The following is a 15,494-nucleotide window of genomic DNA, read 5'->3' on the forward strand; positions in this document are numbered from 1 at the left end:
CTTTTAGTCTGTACATGTCTTCGGGTTTGAGGTGTGTTTCTTGTAAGCAGCATATAGATGGGTCTTGCTTTTTTATCCATTCTATTACTCTGTGTCTTTTGATTGGTGCATTCAGCCCATTAACATTTAGGGTGACTATTGAAAGATATGTACTTATTGCCATTGCAGGCTTTAAATTCGTGGTTACCAAAGGTTCAAGGTTAGCCTCTTTAGTATCTTACTGCCTAACTTAGCTCGCTTATTGAGCTGTTATATACACTGTCTGGAGATTCTTTTCTTCTCTCCCTTCTTGTTCCTCCTCCTCGATTCTTCATATGTTGGGTGTTTTGTGCTGTGCTCTTCCTAGGAGTGCTCCCATCTAGAGCAGTCCCTGTAAGATGTCCTGTAGAGGTGGTTTGTGGAAAGCAAATTCCCTCAGCTTTTGTTTGTCTGGGAATTGTTTAATCCCACCATCATATTTGAATGATAGTCGTGCTGGATACAGTATCCTTGGTTCAAGGCCCTTCTGTTTCATTGTATTAAATATATCATGCCATTCTCTTCTGGCCTGTAGGGTTCCTGTCGAGAAGTCTGATGGGTTTTCCTTTATAGGTGACCTTTTTCTCTCTAGCTGCCTTTAAAACTCTTTCCTTGTCCTTGATCTTTGCCATTTTAATTATTATGTGTCTTGGTGTTGTCCTCCTTGGATCCTTTCTGTTGGGGGTTCTGTGTATTTCCATGGTCTGTTCGATTATTTCCTCCCCCAGTTTGGGGAAGTTTTCAGCAATTATTTCTTCTAAGATACTTTCCATCTCTTTTCCTCTCTCTTCTTCTTCTGGGACCCCTATAATACGGATATTGTTCCTTTTGGATTGGTCACACAGTTCTCTTAACATTGTTTCATTCCTGGAGATCCTTTTGTCTCTCTCTATGTCAGCTTCTATGCGTTCCTGTTCTCTGATTTCAATTCCATCAATGGCCTCTTGCATCCTATCCATTCTGCTTATAAACCCTTCCAGAGTTTGTTTCATTTCTGTGATGTCCTTTCTGGCATCTGTGATCTCCTTCTGGACTTCATCCCATTTCTCTTGCGTATTTCTCTGCATCTCTGTCAGCATGTTTATGATTCTTATTTTGAATTCTTTTTCAGGAAGACTGGTTAGGTCTGTCTCCTTCTCTGGTGTTGCCTCTGTGATCTTTGTCTGCCTGTATCTTTGCCTTTTCATGGTGATAGGAATAGTTTGCAGAGCTGGGACGAGTGACGGCTGGAAGAACTTCCCTTCTTGTTGGTTTGTGGCCCTCCTCTCCTGGGAGAACAGCGACCTCTAGTGGCTTGTGCTGCGCAGCTGCGCGCAGACAGGGTTTCTGCTTCCTGCCCGGCTGCTATGGAGTTTATCTCTGCTGTTGCTGTGGGCGTGGCCTGGCTCGAGCAGCTACTCCAAAATGGTGGGGTTGAGTTGGAGCAGGAGTGGCTGATAGGCTATTTATCTCTGTAAGGGGCCTCCCTGCTCCCTGCAGCCCAGGGGATTAGGGTGCCCAGAGATCCCCGGATTCCCTACCTCTGGATTAAGTGTCCCGCCCTGCCCCTTTAAGACTTCCAAAAAGCACCCGCCAAAACAAAACAACGACCACAAAAAAAAAAAAAAAAAAGAAAAAAATTTTTAAATTAAAAAAAAAAAATTTTTTTTTATTTAAAAAAAATGGTGGCCACTCGTTTTTCTTTATTCTCCGGCGCCAGCCTCAGGCCTCTGCTCACCGGTCTTGCTGCCCTGTTTCCCTAGTATTGGGGTCCCTATCCCTTTAAGACTTCCAAAAAGCGCTCGCCAAAACAAAGCAGCAAAAAGAAAAAAAAAAAAAATTGGTCGCGCGCTTTTCTTATGTCCTCCGGCGCCCGGCCTCCAGTGCCCGCTCACTGTTCTTGCTGCCCTGTTTCCCTAGCATCCAGGGCCCCCTGGGCACGTACTGTGTCTGCACTCTGGCCCGGATGGCTGGGGCTGGGTGTTCAGCAGTCCTGTGCTCCGTCTCCCTCCCGCTCTGCCTATTCTTCTCCCGCCAGGGGGTGTGGGGATGGGCGCTCGGCTCTCGCCGGGACGGGGCTTGTATCTTACCCCCTTCGCGAGGCGCTGGGTTCTCTCAGGTGTGGATGTGGTCTGGATATTGTCCTGTGTCCTCTGGTCTTTATTCTAGGAAGGGTTGTCTTTGTTATATTTTCGTAGATATATGTGGTTTTGGGAGGAGATTTCCGCTGCTCTACTCACGCCGCCATCTTCCCTCAATATTTTTTAAAAGATGATCCAAATTACTTTTGTGAAAGGATTTATTTGCCTTGAAAACTCATAAATCAACATTTTACACTATATAAAAAAGGATCTGAATATTTACAGATTCCACCCTGTGCGGTTAACAAAAAAGCAATGAATATATTTTAAAATATTTTTGATCTACTAGTTCAGAAATTATCACACTTCTAATTATCAAAGGCATTTAATAAAAATGGAAAAATGTCATCTAATAGGAATTATTTGACTATTTCCTCATCTAATTCTAAGTTCACTACATAAAAAAGCCATATTACAAAAGTTTAATTTTATAGAGTATGATGACAAGATAATGTGCAAATATTTACAATTACTAATGTCTTCAATAAATAACATTGATATAAATGAATAAAACAAAGTAAGTACAGATTATAAAAATGAGTATCTGAAACCCTAAGACTGAAAATTATCCCAGTTAACTTTATCAATTAGATAAGAACTGACATTTCATTCACTTATTTTAACCTCCTTGGTTGAGAAACTTTCTAAAATATATCACAAACTGCCTTGAACATAATGTATGAAAAAATGTCTTATCCTTGTCTGAGTATTTTGGATCCTAATTATGAAAATAATTTATACTACGCACATTTAAGCTTTCAGAAGCTACAAAGTGGAATCATGAGTAGTAGTTTAATGGCCTTATTCTATTACACCCTTTGAATTACTGTATCTTCTTTTTTATGTTTTTTTCCATCATTACTTTTTGCTATTATGAATATGCCAGAGATGACACCTTTCTGAATTCAGACTTGTTTTCTAATTTGCTCTAAGCCTTTCAATATTTCATGCAAAAATGTTCTGACATCTATTTGCAAGTTACAGAGTATCAGTGTTTGTCTCTGAATTCTTAACTATGTTTTTTAAAGATAATACTGCCTAACAGCACTGTCTGTATGGAGAAATTCCAGGACAAGCTAACCATCTGCTTTGGTACTGTATTGAGTGTTACTGTGTGGCTTTATGTTAGCCCTATAGGAAATAATACTGTAATCAATTAATAATGTCTCCAATTAATGCTCAATAAGGAAGTGGAGGCATACACACGATGTGTTAGACATCATGATATAAAACTGTGGTTCCAAACGTTAGTACTCATAACATAAGGAACTTAGAAAAATGCAGATCCTTCCCTTCTCCCCACTGACCTGTAAAATTCTGAATCCATAGGTCTAGGATGATATCATGAAAAACCACCAACAGTAATTGCAATCCAGATGGTCTCTGGACTACATTTTGAGAAATTCTAATATAGAATAACAGTCTCTTGTGAACTACTAAGTACAGATTTAAGATTAAATATCAACATGTTTCAGTTTTATGATGCCAATTAGAATAGGGTCAAAGTCATCAAAAGATTATTTCATGCCTATTTGCTTTAGAAAACTTAGAGGTCATTCATCTTAGACCCCTATTTGCTTTAGAAAACTTAGAGGTCATTCAACTCAGAGGTCAAAATCATCAAAATATTTCAGGGAAAGAAAAAATATCCCAGTATTTATTCCTTCTCCCCATGTCACTTTCCTGAAAAGATGGTGGGAAATTATAGCAAGCGACATGTGTAGACTCCCAGCAGGAGAGAGACTCTGCCACTTAGGGAAGGTTCAAAATTACATATTGCTATCACCTGTAGGGTGTTACTCATGGAAAGTACAAAAGCTCTTCAATATAAAGTTCAAAATATTTGGCACTTTTTTTTCAGTAATTACTTTATTTTGAGGACAATTGTAAATATCAGCATAGAAATAGATACATACTCAAGACAGAGTTCTGGATTCAGATTTTCAGTTATGTCTTGAGCTGTTTTGTTACTTTAAAAATATTTTTACTCTTCTTTTATTTGAAATTGTCCTTTTCCACTGAAAAGTCCTCTTCAAATTTTGGTAACATGAAATATGAATAAGTGACCTAATGCAGAATTCTAACTAACATCCGTTTTCATTATAAAATAAGCATATAGGAAGAAGAAATATTATAAGCCAAACACATTTTTAAAAAACGCATAGCTGACAATTTGAGTAAAAGGCTATTTGCCCACTGGCAGCAGATTGCTAATAAAATACTATAGGACACAGAATATCCAAAGGCTGATATTTGAAGTGTCATTTATATAGATCTCAGTATAATCTACTTATTATTGTAATCTATATTTACTGACAAAGCAAAAAATGGAAAGACATTTCACATATAAGCAAATCTAATGCATATATATATATATATATATCAATATGTGTCAAAATGGTAGAACTGTCTTTAAGTTATTAGAAGTTTATCTTCTATTTATAATATTAATTATTGTCTGTACATAGCACACTCCACCACTGGTATAATATTCTAGCCTCACAAAGGCTGGATCTGATCCTATCTGCATACTGAAACTGGGTAGAGGCCTTGGAGATCATTAAATTTGACATCTGTATTTTATGGTTGAAAAAGATCAATTCCTATTATAATTAGTAAATAAAATGACTTTAGACAAAGAGGCTAACACAAACAGATCCTAACATTATCAGAAATATAGAATTCTGTTGAAGGGGAATTTTGGTGACCCCATACTCTTCTGTGAGACCCTCTCTGGAAGATTATGTCCATTTCTAGGCAAAGCACTATATAAAAAAGATGTTTAGAAGGGACTGTTAATTTTATGTGAGGTCAAGAAAACATGCCATATGAGGCATACTTGGCAAAACTTTTTGTCTTTAATCTTGGAAAAGAAAGAAAGAAACAATCTCTGTTCCCCATCCTAGCATTTTGATCCTCCTAGCCATTATCACATTTTAATATACTGTGCCTTTTATTATAAGTTTCATAATGACAGGAGTTTAGTCAGTTTTGTTTACTGATATATCTCTGGAGAAAAAAATTGCCCAGCATGTAGTAGGTGCTCAAAAAATGTTGAATAAATGTATGTCTTCTTTATGTCCAGTCAGAGTATTTTCATGGAGATAATGTAAAGAATAGGGGAAAGAAAATATTCAAAGAAACAAAAACTGAGAAATTCTAGGAATTGGAGATAAGTTGGAATTCAAGAAACACAGTGAATCCCAAGGAGGATAATTTTTAAAAATCCATACTAGTCATATGGTAGAGAAACAGCAGATAACCAAAGACCAAGAAAATAAACCCTAAGTGAAAGCAAAGAAAAGGGGCAGATGATTTTTAAAGATGACTATTACACTAACAGCTAAATATTCACCAGCAATATTAGAAACAAAATGTCAGTGGAATACCACCTTTAAAATTCTGGAAGAAAATAGCATAACTCTAAAATTATATGTTCAACAAAATCAAGTAATGGAATGCTAATCAAAAACAGAGTTTAATCATCAAAGTCTCCCACTAAAGAACTTCTAAGGATGTGCTTTAGGAAGAAAGAAAATATTCTCAAATAAGGGACCAAATTTCAAGAAGGAGTGGTAAGCCAAGAAAATAATAATCATAATGGTGAATCTAAATAAACTCTACATCTATGCAATAAAATTATAATGTCAATTTATGAGGCTAAAAACCAGAGAACAAAATACTGGGCATAAATAGCAAATTTTAGTTGGTATAGGTACTAATGATCTAAATTAGTGTGTGCTAAGATCCTTGGGTGTTCAGGAAAAATAAAAAAGCAATTCTCCACTATAGATTCAATACAATTCCAATATAAACCCCAATAGGGATCTTTTTATAGAAGTTAGCAATCCAGTTCTAAATGTTTATGGAAGAACAATGGTTCATTAACAGCTAAGGTACTTCTGAAGAAGACAAAAAAGGCAGAGTATTACCCTACTTGACGTAAGTGCATAGTATGCATTTGTATTCGTTAAGAGTGGTAGTGGTATAGAAACAGACAGACAAGTGGAACAGAATATAGAGCCCAGAGTCTAATACAGCTTCCTCTAATATGTTGAAACTTACTTATGACAGGGACAGCATTATAGATCAGTGAAGAAATAATAAGCCATTCAATAATGAAACTCTAAAGTAAATTGGATCCCTCTTTCACACTGCACACAAAAGTCAATTCCAAGTAAACTAAAGGCTTAAATTAAATGTAAAAGATTAAACTTTAAAACATCCACAATAAACTTACAAGGGAATATAAAGGCATAAGGGATTCTTAAATAATAAATAAAAATACAAGAACCATCAAAGAAATACAGATTGCAAAATTCAAAAAACACTATAAAATAAAATGTTAAAATAATCTAAATGTGGAGAGAAGATATTTGCAACACAAGACTGACAAAGATTAGGTGTCAGTGTATATAAAGGACTCCTACTAATCAATTTTTAGAAATACAATAGAAAAAAGTTGTTTTAGGAAACAAAAGACACTTTACCAAGGAAAAAAATAGTAATGGCCAATAAATATAGGAAAAGATGCTTAGCCTTAGCCTCTCTTATGGTTAAGAAAATATAAATTAAAGCTCAAATGAAAAAGTATTTTGTATTCGAGAGACTGGTAACAATTTTTAAAACAAATCTGATAATACCAAGAGTTGTTGAGGATGTGGAATAAACAATTACATTTATATACTGCTACTCTAGCAATCAAACTGATACTACATAACCAAATTTAAAGTGTAGTGTACGCTGCTATAAGCTCAGGCATTTATCAAAAAGAAAATCTTGCCCATGTGTTCTTGGAGACATATATTCACATCATCATTGTTTATAAAGTAAAAACAAAAACAAAAGGTTAATATATTACAATAGGAGAATGGATTCATTGCAGTGTATTCATAGCATGGAATACTATACAGCAATGAAAATGAATGGCCATTTCTAATGGATAAATCTAAAAAATTTAACATTTATTTTTAGAAAAGTAAGTCAAAATAATAATAATAGTATAACATATAAAACACAGAAAACTAAACCACAGGTTTCATTAGGAGTAAGTATGCATATGGTAAAAATATAAAGAAAGTCAGGAAGATTATAAAAACCTGTATTTAGGACTATGGGGACCTCTAGGGAGAAGGGAGGATAAACTGGGTAGGAACACAGAATATTCAAAGATAAGGTAACATCCTATTTTCTAACCTTAATGGTAGTATAGATGTATTCATTTTATTGGTCTTCTCCAAAAGCTATATATTTAATATTAATTTACTTTTACAATATAAAATATTCTATAACTTTTAAAGTAAAAATATCTGCTATGATGAAATTTATAAGGATCTCCACACAAAAAAAGTATCTCAATAGCTGAATTCTGATTCTTCTGTAGAGAGTTTAAAACATTTGATTTGAATAAAATTTATTTAATATGTACTTAAACATATATCTACTAATAAAGTAGCAAATAAATATGTAATTAAGAACTTTTTTGGCTATCTAAATCTCTCAATGCTAAAACTAATATGTTAAAGTTCTTTAGGCATAAAAGATAAAGGAACAAGACTTTATTAATATGTTAAGATTTACTGTTGAGTTGATTTATATATTAAGAAGATATGAATAGCACATATTGCAAGGACTTTTATCAATCATTTATTTTGACAATGTCTTCATTTATATGAGACTATCTGATTAAAAATAACTCCTTATGATGTATTATATGATGTGTAGTATATACATTGTATTTCTCCACCTCAATTTTAAAGGTTCTATTTACATATAATTTAGATATGATTTTAACATATTTCTATACAATTTTATTGCCTCTTCAGATTAGTCATTTCTAATAATAGGGAATTTAAAAAATAAATAATCTGTTTTACATTTTTAGAGTTTAACTTTGTGATACTCAGTGTTCATAATTTGTTTGCATAAAAAAAGATTTAAACTTGAACTAACATGTTTGAAATCATTAAAAGACCACACCCTATACTCAAAGAAGACACTTTAGAAAATAATCCTATTTCCCTTCAGGAAATTTGAAAGTATATCCCTATCTGAGAGCTCCAGAAATAGTTTGATATAAAAACATCATGCTCAGGCAGTAAAAGGGCATCTAAACATTAATAGCAGCCTAAAGCTTTACTTGTAAGGGATTTTGATACTCAAGTTAGGAGATGATACCCAAGCAACTTCTTCCAATAAATGGACTTTAAGAAATGTTAATCTGTATTTAATAACTCAGTTGTGGAAATCTAATTTGATTTTCTTTAACAGAAAGTCTAAGCAAAGTAATAAAAATCAATCATTTCAATTTACAGGTGGTTCAAACACACTTTGCAGTCACCAATTATTTAACCACAATGAACTTCTGAAAAGAACAAAGTGTACAAAGTTAACAGATTGAGTCTATTTTCATCAAATGTCTAAAATTAGCCAAAACTTAAGAATTGTTTCATGTTCATGTCCAAAGGCCAACTCAACTTTATAATTCATTGGGAATCAAAGAAATACTGTTTTTATAAAAATTTGAAGGGATTAAGATTTTACCAAGCCAACATACTTGGTATGTGAAAAGCATCAACATAAACATGAATGTGGTAAATTTATAGATGTTATTTAATAAGATGTATGCATACAAGACAAACTGCAATGGAGACAGAAAATTTTTTAAAATAAATGTGTATCATTTTTAAAACTAAACTAAAATAAGATAAAAAAACATTTTAATAATAGAAATAAAATCAGTGTAGCTCTATTTTTAACTAAATAAAACATTTTAGGCTAAGTTCTTTCATTCAACAAAAATTAATTGAGTGCCTACTCTATCATTTCCTAAACTGGCTCTTTCATACATACAAATAATATGTTCATGAGAAAGAAATATATATACATATATTACCATATATGTATATATGAATCCCCAAAGCAAATAGCTAATCATAATATGGTTAGCATACAATCCATTAGATATTAGGTTTACTTATACCCACATTCTAATCACACACTATCAGTATCTATTTAACACTACAGAGTCTCTGAATATCTTTACTTGCTAATGATTAGCGGCCTAAGAGAGAATCACTTTTACTTACCCAAGTGATAAAATTTGTTTTTTCAGGTATTTTTATAATCATTATTAACTAATGAGATTTTACTTATTGCACTTGTTAACAATATGGAGAAAATAACAGCAGGAATTAAAATTACTATTCTTAGAAATGAAATGAATGAGAAAAAAGAATTTTAGAAGGTTATCAATTTTAGAATGAAATTTATATGCATGCTCTGTGTAATAAAATAAACCTATTTTACTTGTGCCTGAACATAAATCTAACTAATTAAAGATTTCCATGCCAAATGAATACTTCTTATGATAAAAAGCATAAATTTTCAGTCTTTAAACTTATTTTGTCATTTATTATCTATCTATGAATATAACTCAATTTTAAAACATCTGTAACAAAAACAGTAAAGAGTATATCACTGTTACTAGTTTCACAGGACTGAATTAAGGCAGACCTTCTGACATCTTGCTGAATGTTTGATATTTGATACAGTATTATCCATGTAAGATCTTGCTAAAAGGCATGGTTACTCTACCATGATGTCCGCTGGTAAACATTGGACACTGGAGTCTCACAGAACTCCTCCTAGCACAGTGAATATATACCCTGAGCAGTATTGCACCCAAGACCAAAGTGAATTGACTGAGAATGACACCCACAGAGACCACTGGCTGCTAAGAAGGATACGATCAGTGCCAGGAAAGAGCACTGCACCTTTTATCATTTCTCCCATGATGCACCCTACTGACCACATGTCAACTGAAAACAAAATGAAATGAAAATAAACAAGAAGACAGGAATAGAACAGCAAATAAATGAAAACACTTGGCTACCCATGCCACAGAGCAGTGGTCTGACCCTTAGCCGACTGGATAAGAAGCCAGTGTTACGGTTGATTAGTGTTCTAAAACAGTGAGGTGGGGACAACACAAGAATGTCAAGGCCCTTTTCTGCTGTGCAACTGAACCAACAATGCCACTCAATGCTACCTAATATATGATAATATTACTTTGCATTTATAATTCAGTGATTAATTTCTGATTTAAAAGGTCTAATTTACACTCATCTAGTAGACTCCTGATTTGTATTGTAAATTATTCTATATTGTGTTAATATGGGAAACATGCAAATTGGTCTCTTTTTTATTCTTTTATATACCATATTTGGAATAAAAAAGAAAGAAAGAAAAGCTGAACTGCCAGCAACCTCAGATGAAAGGGTTTCTTTGACAAAACACATTTACTCTTACTTATAAATATGAATAAATTGCCAGAAGTGGAATGCCAGTTCATGAATGAATGTTTTGGGATATGCTGGCTCAATTTCATTGACTCCCATCAGAGGAGCATGTTTCTAAATAGGAAGCCTTGTCTTATTCTTATAAACATGGTTACTTCATAATGGTAAGAAGTGCTCTTTCAAAACAGGACGTCTTAACATAAAATGAACAAGCAGCATGACTTAAAAGAGCTTACGCTTCTTCTGAGACTGTAAACCAAAAGAAACCTGGAATTCAAGGTGAAATTACAGTGGTCTCTCCGCTGTTGCCAGCTATCATTCCAAAACTCAAAACCAGGAAGCTGGGGGCGGAGGGAACACCGGGAAGGACAAAATGGAGAAAAGCAAAGCAAGAAAGTAAACCTCTCCCTTTGACTATGGTTGGTTACTCACGTGTTTGTATTGAAAAGTCAGAAAGAGAGATAGGTCATTCTTATGGGGAGACAGCCTAGAATAATAAGGGATATTGAGGGGGCACATAAGAGGAAAGGCATTAAAATAGCAGCACACTATAATTTTGCTCCACTTACTCCTCAAATTACATCTTCTAATTTGGCTGTAACCGTTAAGAATTCCTTACGAGATTCTTTCCAATGTGAAAAATTTCACTCAGGTTAAACTGACAGTTTCCACAGTTGGACTTACCACCTAAACAGAGTTATCACTGCAAAGAAATGGTTACAGCTTTGAAGGTGATAAGCATAACCAGAGAAGCAAATTTGTTTTGCTTCCATTTTAGGAAAGCAAGTGACATGCAAAAATATCAGGGAAAGATAGAGCAAACAGTTGTGCATCCTTTTATTAGTAATGCATTTGTAATTACAGATAATATCTGTTTCACAAGAGGTTGATATTGTGAGAATCTTTGATTAAAGGAAAAAAAGAAAAGATCCCCCCAAATCTATTTGTTTTGAATTGCAATATCATACTGTCCAAGTGACCAGTCTAAGTTGCTATTTACAGTGTACCTATTTTTCATAGATACTGTGGAAGAGATAGACAAAAAACATAGAAAGCTAAAAACTCAGTAAGAAGGGTTTTTCTTTTGCCTGTATCCAAATATTTGGAAAAAGGCTGTGTCTGCTATAAACATATCTGGGAGTTAGAAAACATCTATTTCTATTTACTATTTAATGCAAGAAAATATATAGGAATTATATATTGGGAATAAATATATATGCTAAAGGTTTATCTATTTTTTATTTATGTAATATCACATCATATATTATATTTATGTATACAACAAATAAATCTTTCCAATGAGGGAAACTCAGCACTCACTGAGTGATCCTTTTCACTGCTGAAACCATTTAGGAAATCATTCCACACACTGAACCACAGGTGACTCTATAGAACTTCTCTCCATTATCCTGTTCCCTTGGCCAAATAATTATCTTTAAGTATGTGAATATAATCTATGATCTCTGACCACTTCTCTCCTCAAACATAGAAATTTTCAGCTTTCACACTAAAATCCCTCCATCTGCCTTTAAACAACAGCAACAATAGCCACAGATGACCTAAATGGAATCTTCGTCCCTATGCTGCTTCAGTCACAATTGGCTCTAGCAGTTGTTGCTTAATAACTGGTATTAATAACTGGTATATTTTGTAGTTCTCCTTTGTGTGGCTCTGCTGAACACAGATACTAAAAGTAAAAGGAGAACATTTTTGGAAATTTATCTTCATGTCAGAATCCAAAATAAACTTAATATATCACAAAGCTCTTGCATAAAAATAATGCAGAGATATAAACTCTGGATTTACATTACTGATCAATACATTGAATTCCATTTTCTTTATTTTAATGTACCTTTTCTGGTAATAATATCCTAGAAACCTTCCAATTTCCAATTCCCATTTAACTTTACTCACTGGTCACTATTCCTACAGACTATCCACGTTTAGGCCACCAAAGTGCTAAGCCTTGTGCCTAGAAATGATAAGCTGTATTATTAAGAATTACAAAAGTAAAATATATATGGATTTTTATATACCTAAGAGAGGATTGTTTCTCAAGATAAAGCCATTCACCAAATTTTATGAATTAGTTATTTTAATTAAAACAGGAAATAAGTAGTGAAAGAATTTGAATCTCCATCTTATTGAGACAGGGAGGTGGGGTGGTAAACCGGCTCTCAACTTCTACGTATGTCCGTTTATCAAGGGGAGGCTGGATTACTTTATGAACTTTTTTAGGATATTCCAATTAATAATGACTGTGCATGGACCTTAGAGGAAAAAGCAAATTCAGTCACTGTTAGAAACTGGATTTTCATGCTATCAGAAACAGTCACATCGGGTATTTGGGTCTCCATATAAGTTTTGTACACTAATGCTGATTGCTCTTATGATTCTAATTCATTACATTTCTTCCCCCATCATCAGTATTCCCATAGACAGAAAGCAGATTCATTGGCAACTGTGACACTAAGAAACTGAGTCACTTTCCTGAGAAGGGATGTTAAGTAAATTTTGGTGTTACTAAAATACAGGTATTTATTTTCGAAGTGAGAAAAAAAAATCTCAAATGTCCTATCATTTGTCACGCATTATATTATACTACTCTAGCCAAGAGAGAGGAGTGATGAAATGTAGGCCCTGGCAGAATAAATCTAAATAAAGCAAGCACTCTAATGCTACTTCCATGCTCTCCAACGGCTTGGACTGTAATCCATAATAAAGTATCTTTTGGACTATGTGAGCTTCAATCTAGCAATCTGGCAAATTTTTTTTCCTATTTAGGAGATTATGTAACTCTGGTAACACAGTTTTGAGACCACATGCTTTTCTCCTTAATTATATCCTCATTTAGCACAGGTTTCAAACAACGTATTTTGATAAATTTTCTCTTAATGAACAACTCAAAGTACAATAGCAAGAAGATTTAATATGATTTTTAAAAATCAGACATTTCTCTGAAAAGTTTGTTTCAAGAATTATAAATTTAGTTAGGTGTTTAATAAAAGTGCATTTAATTAAATTTCAGTGCAAATATGGAATTGTAAAAGACTACTGATACCATAAATAAACTATTTCGCACATGTAAATCTACATAAGAAAAATAAACATTCATGGAACACAATGATAAATATTGCACTGCCAGGAAATCAGGGGATGATTTTCTCAAGCTATCTACTCAACTTGCTTTGTAAGTTAAAAGACTTTATATTCTCAATTTGGTTTTTTACAAAACAGAAAAAAAATCCACTGATACTTATAAAAGATAAAACTTTTAGCTTTATATTTAATTATAACTAAAATGATAGACTACTGAACTTATAAGGTATTTTGCCATAAAACACTTAAATGCCTTTTTACTGCACCAAAATATTTTAAACTGTCATCTTTCAAAATCCATGTAATTCTGTATTATACATAAATAACTAATTTAAAGAAACCCTGATGTTGAAAAACTTTTCACATTCTTTTAACTTTTCATGTTCTAATTGACAAACAGTAAATGCTGGCTCTGAATGTCTCACATTATCACCAACATACAGCTCCCTAAAGATCCATGTTAAGTGTCCTAAATTCTCTCTACATTAACTGGCAGAAGTGCTGCAGTAAGTGGGTAACTAGCTATTTTTCTTTCTTCTTACTGTTGAATTATCACAGATAATTTTTGGTTGTCATTCTTGTCAAATGTGGGCTTTAGTTATTTCCATTTTTTATGATTTATTTAACTCAATTTGAAGGTGATTTGAGTTGGAGTGTTTCTAAGCTAATTAACTTCATAACATAAAAACCGGAGTTCCTTATCTTGGAAGGTATTTATTGGTATTTTTATGTTTATAAACATCTAATGTTGAATGTATCAAATGGCTGTCATCACAGCAATCCTGTAAGAGACAAAGGAGGTATTTTATAAGTTAAATTGACGTTTAGGAGAGGTCACATGACTAAAGTGAATAGGACCAGAAGTCAGTTCCAATGTGAGCTCAGGACTTTTTGCTCAAGGGACAGAGTCCACACTAGGTATCACCATTCATGAGCTCTGTCCTAAGAGCCAACAAGGCCAAGGGTAGTTTGAATGGAATTATCACAATAATGACTATGGAATGTGTTTATTGTTGGTGATTTTCTCCCCTCAATATTTCACTCAGTTTGAAAGATCGCCCAGTACTCTGTCTATAGAACTGTAGAGGGGTGGGGAAAAACAGCATGCTTTTAAACTTTCCATCTACATTTCCAGGAGACAGGGAATTTACGGGCAGCCGGGAAGTCCGAGAGGAGCTCTGGGTAAGGCATGCTCGGTAGCTCCTCTCTGAGGCATCCGGGGGCGGAGGTGCGGGCCGCGGGTTCTCGCCTCACGCTCCCCACCCCCCCGAAGGCCGTTCCCTGCGTGCTCACTCAGTTTCTGCCCTCTTGCTGTGTATCCCTCTGAACTCCACTGTGCCCATCACGCCTCCCCTTCCCCTTGGCGTGCTCCGGCCTGCCCTAAAACTCTTGGGAGAGGGATTTTCCTCTGATAACTACATCCTTCTTCCAACTTTTCAGATCACCTCAGAATTTTCAGCTCCCATTCTAGTGATTCCTATCTTACTCAGGTTTCCTCAAAGTAATAATGAAGAGTAGCATGCAAATAAATGGTGAAAACATATTCTTTAAACAAAAACAAAGAAATAAAAATGAATAGTCTTTTTAATGTTCATGATTTTCTGCAATTTGCTATGGGTGTGGAAGAACTGTCACTGAATTTTTGCATCCCAATTTTATTAAAAGTTACAAATTATATATTTTTTTGAGATAATGCTGTAATACCTTAATATTAGATAAAAGAATCAAACTATTCTAGTTGCAAATATGTACTAGTTGCAAAAAGTTTATTAGAAAGTAACTATTAGGAAGTAAGCACAGTTATTTCAAAGAGGTAAGAATGATTAACAATGTCTGTGCTAGATGGATATGATAATCCACAATCCCCTATGTTTATTTTCATTGTTCCTAATTTTCATGGTCCAGTTTAGAAAAGAAATGACATTCAGTTCATTTGAGGGTGTTTTCTTTATTTTTT

General features: G+C 34.0%; 1 protein-coding gene across 7 annotated transcripts in view; it reads right to left on the reverse strand.

Annotated features, from left to right (window-relative positions):
• MAPK10 (mitogen-activated protein kinase 10) overlaps nucleotides 1–15,494 on the reverse strand; it is a 341,790-nt gene that overhangs the window by 60,864 nt on the left and 265,432 nt on the right. The window contains exon 9 of one of the 7 annotated variants that reach the window (XM_036906329.2): nucleotides 9,887–9,958. The exons of the other annotated variants lie outside the window; for them this stretch is intronic. Within the exon in view, the coding sequence (XP_036762224.1) occupies nucleotides 9,887–9,958 (72 nt within the window). The remainder of the gene's footprint in view (nucleotides 1–9,886; nucleotides 9,959–15,494) is intronic. 7 annotated transcript variants of the gene reach the window in all.

This window comes from Manis pentadactyla, chromosome 5 (assembly GCF_030020395.1).
Source record: "Manis pentadactyla isolate mManPen7 chromosome 5, mManPen7.hap1, whole genome shotgun sequence".
Taxonomy (NCBI): domain Eukaryota; kingdom Metazoa; phylum Chordata; class Mammalia; order Pholidota; family Manidae; genus Manis; species Manis pentadactyla.